Source organism: Panthera uncia, chromosome E3 (genome assembly GCF_023721935.1).
Source record: "Panthera uncia isolate 11264 chromosome E3, Puncia_PCG_1.0, whole genome shotgun sequence".
NCBI classification, from domain to species: Eukaryota; Metazoa; Chordata; class Mammalia; order Carnivora; family Felidae; genus Panthera; species Panthera uncia.
In genome coordinates, this window is record NC_064815.1 from 18,458,198 (window position 1) to 18,470,694 (window position 12,497).

At 57.9% G+C, this 12,497-nt stretch overlaps 1 protein-coding gene across 1 annotated transcript; it reads right to left on the reverse strand.

Moving 5' to 3' along the window:
* Nucleotides 1-126: 126 nt before the first annotated feature.
* On the reverse strand, nt 127-12,497 carry LOC125928136 (autism susceptibility gene 2 protein homolog). The gene is made up of 18 exons (XM_049638728.1): nt 10,504-12,497; nt 10,035-10,214; nt 9,261-9,296; nt 9,111-9,140; nt 8,002-8,050; nt 7,610-7,910; nt 5,912-6,213; nt 5,500-5,705; nt 5,340-5,384; nt 5,030-5,125; nt 4,725-4,793; nt 3,894-3,923; nt 3,443-3,514; nt 3,013-3,133; nt 2,827-2,907; nt 1,775-1,858; nt 1,443-1,650; nt 127-1,310 (listed from the first exon to the last, which is right to left on the reverse strand). Exons 1-18 carry the CDS (start codon nt 10,957-10,959, stop codon nt 725-727), a joined length of 2,952 nt encoding a protein of 983 aa, XP_049494685.1. The 5' UTR covers nt 10,960-12,497; the 3' UTR covers nt 127-724.

The following is a 12,497-nucleotide window of genomic DNA, read 5'->3' on the forward strand; positions in this document are numbered from 1 at the left end:
CCCCTGTTGCTCTGTCTCCCGCTGACTCCGTATTTCCAGGGATAAGCCCTGGGTTCCTGCCTGTCCCCTCCCAGCTCTTCCCTCTACAATCCCCCCTCCCCCCACAGAGAGGCCAGAGGCTAGGAACACAGCACCAGTCTGAGGATTTAATTAACCAGGAAGGGGGGTTATTGGGAGGGGCACCCCTGTAAAAATGTACAAAAGGTCTGGGGGGCTATGTGGAAGGGGAGATAAATATGTACATGGAACCCCCCTTCCGTTAGCCCCTCCTCCCCCAGCCCTGAGAGGGCATGAGGACTTGGGTGGTAGGTGAAGGGGAGGGGGGGCACTTTGGCCTCTGGCTTAGTGAGCCCTTGGGGAGGCAGGCCAAGGGCCTAGGGGCCCTCAGAGGGGGCGATGGTGTACCTCAGGAGATCATGAGCTATGACCTCTGAAATGACCCCCACTCTCATCTCTCCCATGTACACACACACGCGCGCACACACACACTCACACACACACCCCTCTCTCTAGAGGATTGTGACCTCTGCCCTCCCAGTGACCCCAAGGTCCATCTGATGCTTGATCTTGTGGGGGTTGGGGCTTCTGCTCCCAGGTTCCATGACCTCAGAGATGGCTGGTGAGGTCATGACCTCTGCCCTCTAGCCCTGGCTTGAAACCTCAGCTCTAGGACCTTGTCAAAAGGAAAGGGGGATGGAGCTTGGCCCCCGCCCCTCCCCTTCCCTCACCTGTCAGCCCGGGCTGGGCCAGGGGCCCTAGGTGGGGAACTAGGCCGGGGGGCGGGCACAAGTGGAGGTGGTGCCCCCAAAAGGGCTCCTGGGGGGGTCTTGCTGAGAAGGTGAGGGGTTCCCGGGGCCGCAGCAGGTGGCGGTGGCGGGGCCAAGCGGCTGTATAGCAGGGGGTGGGCAGGCTCCAGACCGTAGAGGCGGGCGGCAGCCACAGCCCCTGGTCCAGTCAGCTCCTCGCCAGCCTCATAGAAGCGGGGTGGCCTAGCAAGGCGAGGGGGCCCTGCCAACCAGGTTGGCTCCAGAAAGCCAGCACAGCGCTCTGGGGGACTAGGGCCCAGAAAAGGGGGTGGCCGGGGCCTCTCAAACAGTAGGTGAAGGCCCTGAGGCCCGGTGGTGGCGGCGGCAGCGGCGGCGGCGGCGGCGGCGGCGGCGGCAGCGGCGGCGGCGGCGGCGGCGGCCTCCTCCTTCCGTTCTTCCTTTACCCGCACTGATTCCTTGGCCGGTCTGGCCCCTTCCTCGCCAGCCCTGGCCTTGGGAGTAGCAGGAGAAACTCGGAGCTGGGGCCGTGAGAAGGGGAGGTCCCTGTGGGAAAGAATGGAGGTACTCCAGTGGTCTGACCAGGCTGCGACCAGACCAGGCTTCGGGGAGGGAGGGCCAGGGGTGTGGGCAGTGGGGGGGGGGGGGGGGGGGGAGGGGGGGGGCGGGGAAGCACACCTGTCTTTCTCCTCCTTGGTGATAGAGGGCTCTCTCCGCTCCACAGGCCGCTCCTTGTCTGAGCCTGGAGTCCGGGCGGCCTCAGGGGGCCGGACCCAGGCAGGAAAGGCCAGAGGACTGCGGTGCAGGCGGCCCCATGGGTCTGGCGGGGAGGCGAAGGCTGGTGGAGCCCCTGGGCTTTCTTTCTGGGCAAAGACGGCGCCGGAGTCTAGACAGAGGGCGAAGCAGGGAGTGACAGGAGCCACGAGGAGGAGGCCCCACTCAGGGACAACCCCCCCCCTCCCCAGCCCACTGCCACAGCCACCCACCCGCCCCACCCCACCCGCACTCACTGAATGTGGGGCTGCCCAGGCCTCCAAAGGCCCCGTTGGAGAGGGCAGCCAAAGAGGCGAAGCTTGTGGGACGCCCAAAGGGATCTGTGGGAGAAAAGGGGAATGGTCAGAGCGTCGGCAGCCGGCTCTGATCAGGCACCAAGACTGGCAGGGAAGAGGCAGCTTATTAGCAAGCAGGCCCCAGAGCTCTCGGCCGCTTGGGTCTTGGTTTTAACCACCAGGCGCTGAACACCTCCTTAGGCCTGGCAAGGCACTAGGCTTTGACATGCATCGTGTTGTTTAACTTCACAAACAACAAGCCCCACTAGGCAGACAGGATCACTCCCACTTAAAGATGAGGAAACAGGCTCAGAGAAGTGAAGTGACTTGCCAACGGTCATCTAGCCAGTAAATGGTACCCCCAGCCCAAGGCCTCTCTGACTCCAGAGGTCAAGGTCTTACCCCACAATCCCCCGACACCAGCCACCCAGACTGGCTCTAGAGCAAACCATTCACCCGAAGATCTCTGCTGGCTTCCTCCCACCTGGCATGCAGGGCCTTTCCCAACCTGACCCTAACTTCATGCACATAGCCAGTCAGAACAACTAACCTACCCCGCTAGGGGAACATCTCACAACTTCCTCTTCCAGGAACACCTAATCCTATGCTATCAGGCTCAATTCCCTTGTGTCTACACAGACCCGAGTTAAATCTCCCCACGAAGCCTGACAAGACTGCTAGGAGCCAGCGACTATGTTCTCACCTGGGCGTGCACAGCCTTCCTCCACCCTCCTCTCCCAGGTGGCACACTATACCCCCTACCACTGGCTATTTCAGAGACAGTGTCTGAGGTGGCAGAGATTGGCAATCGCTTCTCCCTTCCCTATCCCACTTCACAGGTGACAAGATCAAGGCTCAGAGGGGTTAAAGTAACTCGCCCAAGGTCACGAATCAAGTGGAACCAGGCCTACCCCCATTCCAGCCGCCTCTCAAGTCTAATTTCCATCCCCAGCTTGAGAACTCCTGAAGTCAGGGACAAGGCCTGGGTTGCCCAACATGCCCTTGGCTCTTACCAATGTGGGTGCTGGGGCTCAGAAAGGTTCCGTGGGCCCCGGGAGCTGCGGTGAAAGGGTTGGCTGCAGCGTGGACGGCACCTGGGGCAGAGAGGTGGGAGATTCTGGTGAGGCTGAGTGGGCGCAAGGTGGGCCTTGGGCTATAGACAGGGAACCTCAGGCCCTGAGAGGGCTGGCCAGACTCACCAGTCGCAGTGAAGAGGGAGGCGGCCGGGTGGGAGAGCTCCTGCCCAGGGGGCAGGGCCCCATAGGGCCCCGGAAGGCAGGGCAGGAGGTCGTTCCGAAAGTCAAGCTTGTGGGAGTCGCCCTGCGTGGGACAGGGAGAGGGGTGGTGAGTGAGGAGCCAGGTGAAGTCCCGCTCTTGCTCTTCCACCCCTAGGTCCCCTCCAAGGGCTGGCGGGCGCCAAGAAGGGGCTTGGGTGCCTAGCCTCTGCCTCTCTCAGAGCCTTCTCAGACCACCTCCCCCTAGTTAGCCAGACAACCTAGTACTAACTGTGAAAATGCTCAGGCAGTGACCGGGACAGAGCCAAGCAATTCGGCCAAGCTCTGCCAAAGGCAGATGCCCAGGGCTCAGGCTGGCCCACTCTCGCTCTCCCCAGCCCTCCGGCCCCAGTACCTTCATCTTTTCCTGGTGTCTCAGGATCATGTAAGCCACGCGCACGTGCATGGCACACCACTTCCCTGGTTTCTGCCGCCCCAGAAGGATAACCAAAGGGAAAGGGAAGGAAAGAACGTTCACTCATCGCCCACTCCAGGCCTGGTCCTAGGCCCAACCTTGCCACACAACATCCCCACTCATCATCCCTACAACTGAGGGATGACTAGGTTCATTTCACAGCCTAGGAAACTGAGGCTCAGAGAGATAAACTGTCTTGCCCAAGGTCCCACGGCCAGTTACATCAGAACCCAGGTCTGTAGCTTGTAAGCCTTTCCCTTTCTGCTGTTCCACATCTGGCTGCCTCCATGTCTTGGGCTTCTCGCTCATTCCCAAGCAAGACCCGCCCTTAGCCAAACACCCTGACACCAGCCCGCAGCCTCATGCAGCCTGAGGTCCTCACCAAACTCACCCTCAAAGGTGGCCGGAAATGGTCGGGGATCTGGGGATGGCAAAGCAGAGATTGGCGGCGATTCAGACCTGTTTACTGTCTTGGGCACCTCGTCTCCACAGTCCCCAATCCCCACCCAAACACCAGAGCACTTGTGTGGCTCCCTCGGGCCTTGCCTGCCTCTGTCAAGACTGATTTCCCCATCTCTCCCACTCTGGGTATCTCCCCTCCAGCACTAAGGTCTTGAACCAGGCCCCAAGGACGTGCCCCTGCCTCGAGGACTGGGGAGTGAGGAGGCAAACAGGCAGCTTTCTCAATCTCAGAACCTATCCTACTAACAGCTTTACATAGTGAGACTCTGCTGAAGACTCCTCTAGTAAAAAAAACCTTTACTGCTGCTAAAAGAGGTTGCAAAATCTCTGGTCTAGTCTACCCTTTAGGAAACACATCCCGTGCTTTTCATGACATTCCCAGAGCCGTGGGCTCTAAGGCTGCTCCCTGTGCCACTTCACAAAGGAGCAGCTTATCTTTTCATTCATTGTTTTATGGACAGGACTTCCTGGTGTGATGTCACTTGAAAAAAAAAAAAAAAGGATTTTGTAACTTGAAAAATTAGAAAACTCCTACAAAAACTACTCTCCTAGTAAGCTCACTTCTGGGACAACTTCATGAAATTTCCTATTCCTCATGCATGGTAAACCTTGTCCTTTACAGAAATTCCCTCTCGTGAGATTCTCAGGGATGCCCCCGATCGTGTATTAAAGGCAGGAATCAGTCGTTCACTTTCAATCAACCCTGCTCTCCCTCAACAGATATTCTAGTTCCCCCAGGACCTGCCTTGGCCCCCCTCACCTGTGTCCCCTTTTGGGGAAGCCCGCTCGGCACTGGCCCCAGTCGTGGTGGCAGCTCGGGGTTCGTGCTCTGGGAAAGGGGAGTGGAGGGATCAGTCAGGAGAGCTGGCGCCAGGCATAAAAAGGGGTCTGGAACCAAGCTGGGGGCTGGGACAGGGAGGGTGCATTGGCTCTGAAGAAATCTAGGTCCACAAGGGGAGGACAGGAGAATGGGTGTGGTTTTGGGGAACGGAAGGAGGGATGTGGATCCGGGGCGTCTGGGTTTGTACAGGGTGGGAGGTGGTGGTACTTGGATTGGGAGCTCACCTTGGGCTGGAAGGCCCCCTGCAGGGAGCCAAAGGAGACAGCCGGCGGGAGGCCCGGAGGGAGGCCGGGCACTGCGGGAGGGAAGGCCGTGTACGGCTGTGGAGAGAAGGGGACTAGTCCCAGCTGGGGGTGGAGGGGCAGCCCACGTCTCGTCTGCCCATCGATCCTCTGGCCTCCACCCTAAAATCCCCCAGGGAGCTCTCCCAGGCTCAAGGCTCTTGCTTTTAAGCTGAAGACTGGATCCCCAACAGTCAGGGCCACACGCGTTGATGCATCCATCACATAACACACCACACACACACACACTCACATTATGCCGGAAAAGGCCTTCCATCTTTCCTGGATATTTCTCAAACTAGGGAAGAGAAGGGAAGAGTAAGCTGCCAGCCAGGGACCCGTGATCTTCCCCTGGAAGCCACACCCTCCCCCCAAGTCTCTGAGCCTCATCACCAGCCCAATGAGGAGCTCACCATGTGGGGGCCATGGGGTGGCAGCAGGCCCGGGGGATAAGGGGTGAAGTGCTGGTGGGTGTGCTGGTGGGTGTGCTGGTGCTGGTGGTTGTGCTGGTGGAACTGGAAGGCCAGGGGCCGGGCGGAGCCCCCTGCCCCCACCACCTCGGGGCCACCCTGGGCATTCAGGTAGCGAGAGTTCAGGTCCTGGCCGATCAGGTCCTGCTCTGTGGGAGGGGAGGGGGAGAAGGCTTTAATATCTGTCGCCACCAGGTCAGCCTCCTTGGGCCCAGGTGACTGGCCTTCCCTTCTGGCCTTTAGCCACTCCCTCCTCAAGCCCTGATGTCTGCTGAGGTCCAGCTGCCCCAAAGCCGACTGGGCCCAAGCCCGGGGCCATGGCCCCCCACCCCCCCGGCCAGGACCCCAAACTCACCAGAAAGGGCGTTAGCGGCTGAGGCCCCAGGGTGCCCTGGCACCTGCAGCAGGGGTGGGGGTGGGGGCAGGGTGGGGCCAGGGGAGAACAAGGAGGGGTGGGGGGGTGGTGGGGGGGGCCGCAGCCCAGGGGGGGGAAAGCTGTGGGTGGACAAAGGCAGGGGCAGTGAGGGCGTCGGGGGCCGGTGGGTGAGCTGCGCGGACGAGGAGGAGGCAGATGAGGAGGAAGAGGACGAAGAGGATGATGAGGGGGGAGGCTGAGCCACGGGAGGGGCCGGGGCCTTGGGGGGCGGCCGTGAAGAGCTGGGGAGAGAAGTGGGGAGATGAGTGAGGGGTTGGGAGGTGCCAGCTCTGACGGGAGGGGGTCAGAAGCCTGGGCGATACCTTGACCCTGGTTCTCCAACATGGAAGGTGGTAGAACCCGGCCCCCAGGACCCCCACCCCCGCCCAGGGAGCCCATCCTCAGACTGAGGTACCTCCCACACCCAGCGACCCCCACGCTCTCCCTCTCCAGATCTCTTCCACACAGCTGCCCGGACGTCTCTGGCCACATGACTTGCGCCCTTTTCTGACTCAACTGCAGCACGAAACATGTCGTTCACTTTGCCGCTTAGTTACAACCTAAGCCACCTGGGTTCCCACCCTAAGACAGTGGAAGCAGCACCTCCCTGGCCTGGCCTAGGAGTCAGGTGACCTGAATTCTAGGCCCGTCTTGCCACTGACACCCTGGGTGACCTTGAGCAAGTCACTGCCCCTCTCTGAGCCTTAGTTTTCTCAAGAATAAGAAAAAGAACGATAATGAAAATGACAACAATAGAACAGCATCGATAATGATAATAATAGTGTCAGTGATTCTTACCCTTTAACAAGCACTTACTGTAGGTCAAGTGCTGGCACCTGCTTTACATGCTAATCCAAATCTCCAACATGTCACACCACCTTCCCAACCGCTGCTGCGTCCGTGCAACCACCTGTACCATTTACTTCTTTCTTTAATTTAACTCTTTCTTGGCTTTTCACTTAGCCTCGCCCAAGCCACACATGTGAAATCAAGGGTTTGAGATACTAGTCATGTTTTTCTAAAGCAAGTAACAACTGAAAAAAATTTACTCACGTAACAGCTCAAATTATCTCACGCACCACTGACGATGCACGTACACACTTTGGGAAACACTGCATTAACTCATAATTAATCCTCACAATAGCTTTGTTAGGATGAAGGTACTCTTGCTATTTCTTTTTACAGGAGGAGGAAATGGAGGCTCAGAGAGATTAAGTGACTTGTCAAAAATCACACAGTCACTATGTGGCAGAGCAAGATTTTGAGTCCAGGTCTGACTGACACCAAAGCCAGCACCCTTAATCATCATGTCAGCATTTCCCAAAGTATGTTCTGAAGAACAGTATTCCTAGCAGATGTGCCCTGCAAGAAGGTCTCACCAGCAAATAAAATTGAGAAACGGCACAAAGCGGATTTCCCTGCATGTGAATGTAGGGTGGAAAGGTTCTGGTAAGTCCTGCAAGCAAGTAACTTCTTTAAATCTGTTTCACCCAGTGTCTCTAGAACTTTTCAGCCTCGGAATCCTTTCTTCAAGTCACATCCCACAGGTACCATCCCATGTCCCAGCCACAGAATGCAGGGGTTGGCGCCAAAATGACCAGGTCCTTCCAGATCAGACCAAACCCCTGGACCACTCACCTGCCAGTGCTGAGGTCCAGGCTGCTGCCATAGGGAGAAGTGCGGAGGCCGAAGGGCGAGACCCGAAGCTGCAGCTGGGGCTGGGGTGGGGGTGGCAGACTGGGGGCGGCCGGCAGGGGTGCAGGGGGTGAGACAGGAGGCCGAGGGGCCGGTGCAGGCGGTGGTTCCTTCGGGGGGAAAGGCACTAGCAGCGGGTCGGGCCCTGGGGGCTGTTCCTGGCTCCGCTCCAGGCCCGACACTTTAGGGACTACGGAGAGTTTTGCTTCACAGTTCCCATTGAAGGCGCCGTGGGGGCCCGAGGCTGTGGGGACAGGACAGCAGACATATTCAGTTGAGGCCCACGCTCACCCAACTTCCCTCCCTTGTCTCCAGCCCCAGCCCTTGAGACCAACCTTTGCTGGTTGAGACAGTAAAGGATGGATCGAGGTCATCATCGGAGACCTGGGGAAGAAGGGTAGGGACAGGGTCAGGTTCTGCTCAGGAAGGCTCTAACCCAGGAAGGCTAACAGCCTCTAGAGCCTGCTAGGAATAAGTGATGGTAATAAGTCTATTTCACCAGCTTAGCTAAAATCCAGCAAAGACTATGGGCTCCAGAGGGCCTATCCTTGGGGAAAAGGGTAGGATAGCTGAGCCTGAAATTAGACCAGGAGAACTGAATCAAGGTAGAACTTACATAGCAAAGAAGTAGACACATCAAAGCAAAAATGTTAGAGATCACTAACTGCTGGCCCACATGTCTACCTGACTTACAGATCAGTTTGGTCCACAAGTGTTAGCAAAATCTTTGAAAATTAATTGCTGATAAATGCAAGACGTCCTCATAAAAACTCAGACTTGCAGGTTCTCTTAAAAACTGGCTCCTATTCTTGCATGAAATTAGCTAGAACTAGACAGTGGTCACCTCCTTTAGACAGACAAGAACTCTCTGGTTCACCACAGCCCCTGTCCAGCCAACTTTTTAAGCTAAAACAAGACACACATCAGGGAATACAAACTCAGTTAGTTATAGGAGTAGAGCATCAACTGCTACAACACATTATTTCAAAACAAGCACGTCAAGCCTGATGCAAAAACCGAAATCTAATTTATAAGACTTGTTCTGACACTGACCACAACAGTTTAGAATCTTCACTGCCATAATCTCTGCTTGGGACTCTAATCTGTGAGAGCAGACTAACTGCTAGCAGGAAGGACCAGCTTAGTTTCACAGTCACCTAGGATTTCTGTGGAGAACCACTGGTATCTCCAAAGGCTTTGAAAAACGTGGGATACCGAAACATGGGCTTTCTAATCTTTGTTCATCTGGCGCTAGTTACTAAAGAAAAGAAGTCATTTACCCTCTCAATCTCCCTCCCCCTCCCCACATTCAATCCTGGCCCACCCTAACCTATGTTCCCCACTCAAGGGGAGGCTCTGTCTGCTGCACATAGGAGACCTTTAAGCTGCAGTACATTTTACAAGTTGTAACACTGCCCACCCCACAAGTTCTACCCCCACTCACCCTCTCGTCCAGATCGCTTTCTGCATCGCACTGGGGAGAAGGAAAGACAGAGATGTCACAAGAGGGAAGAAGAGTGGGGCCCAAGGTAGAGAGGGGACTTCCAAAGAGGAATTGAGAGGGGAGGGACCAGTACAGGTGGAGAGCACTTACTATGTATCCAGCTTCCAGAGAATGACGGGAGGAGGCCTGAGAAAGACCAGAGTCCAGAGGTAAGGGAGGCTGACTGGCAAGGCCTTTGGATAAAGTCTAAACTCCCCAGCAAAGAACTCAAGGTCTTTCATGACATGCTCAATCCTTTTCCAGCTACTTCTCCTGCTAGTGCCCACCGTTCCCAATGTTCTATCTTCCAAATACATTCTCACATCTCTGTGTTTTTGCTCAAAACAACTTGGCTCGTTTCTTCTCTTAACACAATTATGACTATCCTTCAAGGCCTGACTAAGACATCCTAGGGGGCTTTCCCTAACCACAACCCTCCTCCCATCCCCCAGGCAGAATGAGTGGCTTCCTCATGTGGGTTTCTACAGCATCTCTCCCAGACCTCTGCCTTCTACAGCTTCTCAGATTTTGGTCTAGGTATTTGTTCACAGATTGTTTTTTTCTTGGGAGATTACTACTGCCTCAAGAGAGAGGGCTGAGACCCTATCTAATTCATTTACGATTCAGTGAAATCTCTTTGATACAGCTCTGAATTATCAACGTGTCTGAAACAGAGCCAACCAAAAGCAGAAAAGTCTGACTGTAGGAATGTCTCTGTCAGACCCGGACTGAGGAGTAGAGGGCTCAAATTTGCTCTGCCTTCTTTGCCCTTAAAAAATAAAATCACTGTTTACGATGGGCAGTGGCATTACTGATGAAAAACAGGTCTATGTGAAGGACGTTCTGCCCAGAGTTTTAAAGGACAAGGATCTATGACAAGCTCACCTCTTTCCTTCTCCGTTTATTGGGCCATTTTCGGGCCCGATCCCCAGAGGGCCGGCCAGGCTCCCGATCAGAGCTGTCCCCTGGCTCCCCAGTGGCCCCACTGGAGCCCCCCCTCTTCCGCTTCCCAGAATGCTTCAGCCGATGTTCCAGTCGCTCTGGGGGCTGAAGAGATGCATCCTTCTGTGGAGGAGGAGGTGGGACTAAAGTAGATGGAGAAAGGAAAGCTCCCGACCTCTCTGGGGGTGACCAGGCTACCAAAGTGGCTCTCAGACCAGATAACCTGGTTGGTCCCTGGAGACTAACTCTACCTCCTCCCACCCCAGGGTGGGGCAGAGGCCTGGCCAGAGGAGCCGGTTGCTCTGGTTTGGGGTGCCAGCATTCCCCCCTCAACTCCACCCACTCCAGGCACGATACCCTTCTCCCTGCCCCTCTGAAGCCCCCAAAGGTCCCCAGCCCCACCAGGCCCCACCTGCAAGGCCTCAAGGCTGGCGAAGCTGGCGATGGCGAAGCCATCGATCAAGTCCTCCTCTTCTTCTTCCTCCTCCTCAGGCTCCTCCTCGGCCTCCCCGTCGTCTGCGCCCCCCTCCTCCTCCTCCTCCTCTTCCTCCCCGCGGCTGCCCGAGCCGGCAGGCCGCTTCCGAGCTCGGGGTCGCGGGGGCCGAGGCCTGGGACGAGGCCGCCGTCGTCTCGGGCCTCCGGGCCGCTCTCCAGACGAGGCTGACGACCAAGGCCTGGCCGGCGGTGGCGGCGACGAGGACGACGAGGAGCCGCGCGGGGCGGCCAACAGGGCCCGGGGCGCGTCGCCGCCGGGACCTCGGCGGCGCCGCTGCTCCCGGTCTCGGTCTCGGCGCGAGCAGCGCCGCCGCCGCCGCTCCCCCTCAGCGGCCCAGCCCGGGCCCGGAGCCGCGGCCGCTGCCGTCTCCATGGCGACCGCCCTCAGCGCCGCATCCGGAGGCGGCGGGGCCCGAAGCGACCTGTCCGCAGGCCCGGGGTCGCAGGCGCGGCGCTGGCGGCTGCACAGGGACGAAAAGGCCACGGCTTCCCCTTTAAAGCAGGATCTACTGGCCCCGAGCTTGCCCCAAGGCCAAGGCCCGGGGAGCCGGCGCCGCCCCCGGGGCGACAAGCCCGAGGGCCCCCCCTGTGGGGCCGGCGGGGCCGAGACGCTGAAAACGGGGCGGCCGTCCCTTTAAGGCGAGGCCTCAAGTTGTCCAGCCCCTGACCCCTTTAAAACGACCCGATGGTGTCCAGCCGGCCTAGTGCAGTGGCCGCCCCCTGCCAGGGGTCGAGACAAGTCTCCCCGAGGAAGAGGAAGGGCCACCCCTTTAAAAGGGACCGAAAGCTCGCCCCGAAACGTAGACCTCCCCTTTAAAAGTGTCTCAAGTCCTCCGGCTAAAAGAGGCCACCCCTTTAAGGAGTCCAGGGTCCTCCAAACAGCAGGCCGCCCCTTTAAGGGCCCGGGAGTTAAGTTTCTGGTCCTCCACAAGCGGCCACTTCCCCTTTAAGCTGATTTTAAAGGACTTCTTGCGTGGGAGAGAAACGGCGGTGAGAATCCCCACTCGTTCCAGCTCTCCCAACAGCACAGTTCTCAATTTGTCAAGCTTCTGTTCGATGGCTTCCCCTTTAAGGCTGCCGATGTAGTCTGCCGAGTTCAGTGGCCGCCCCTTTAAGGAGATTTAAAGGGGCCTCCTCCAGGCCCAGCTCTTCCAGCCTCCGCCTCCGGTCGCCATGAAAGGCGAGGGGGGGGGCGGGGCCGCGGGTCCAGCCCTCCAAAGCCCCGGATGTGAGGCAACGGTGACGGGTAGAGCTTCTCTGTCTGCCGACATAAAAGTCTCTTCCTCCTTTCCTCCGTCTCTGCCTGACTTGCGCCGTAAGGGATCCGGAACAGCCGTTGGGCAGCGGGGTAGCTCCAGCGCACCCTCCTGTTGTCTCCTTTGGAGTCCTGGGCCTCTTCTTCGTCAGGACTTCCCTGCCCCTCCTCCCTCTTCCTCCTCAGCCTACGCCTCCTTCCTCTCTCGGCCTCCTCCCACACTCCGCCCCTTTCCCCTCACCCCTCCACAAGCTTAGTCGTTGATAGGTTGAGAAGTGTACGTCAAGGCGAAGGGCGGAGTCAAGCTCCGGGGAATGCGTAATATGTAACCGCCCTCAAATCTTGGATTGGGTATACGTCAGATTAGCCCCGCCCTTCATCAGGTCTTGTGACTAGACTGGTTAGAAGTAAGCGCTTGGGGCGGTCCCTCAGGTGACCCCGCCTCTTCCTGCTCTCTGTTCATTGGCCCGTCTTCAGACAGCGTCGAGACTAGGAGCCAGGAGGTGGTGCGCAAGTTCTAGGAGGCGGTTGGCCGCTGGGCGGCGTGCGGCCGCGGAAAGTGCCTCTCGAAAGCAAGTTACGTCGCCTCTCCCTTTCCGCCGCTTGCCTTAAGTCCACAGGCCGCCTGGCTTTCTCGCGCACGCGCGTTGGCAGTA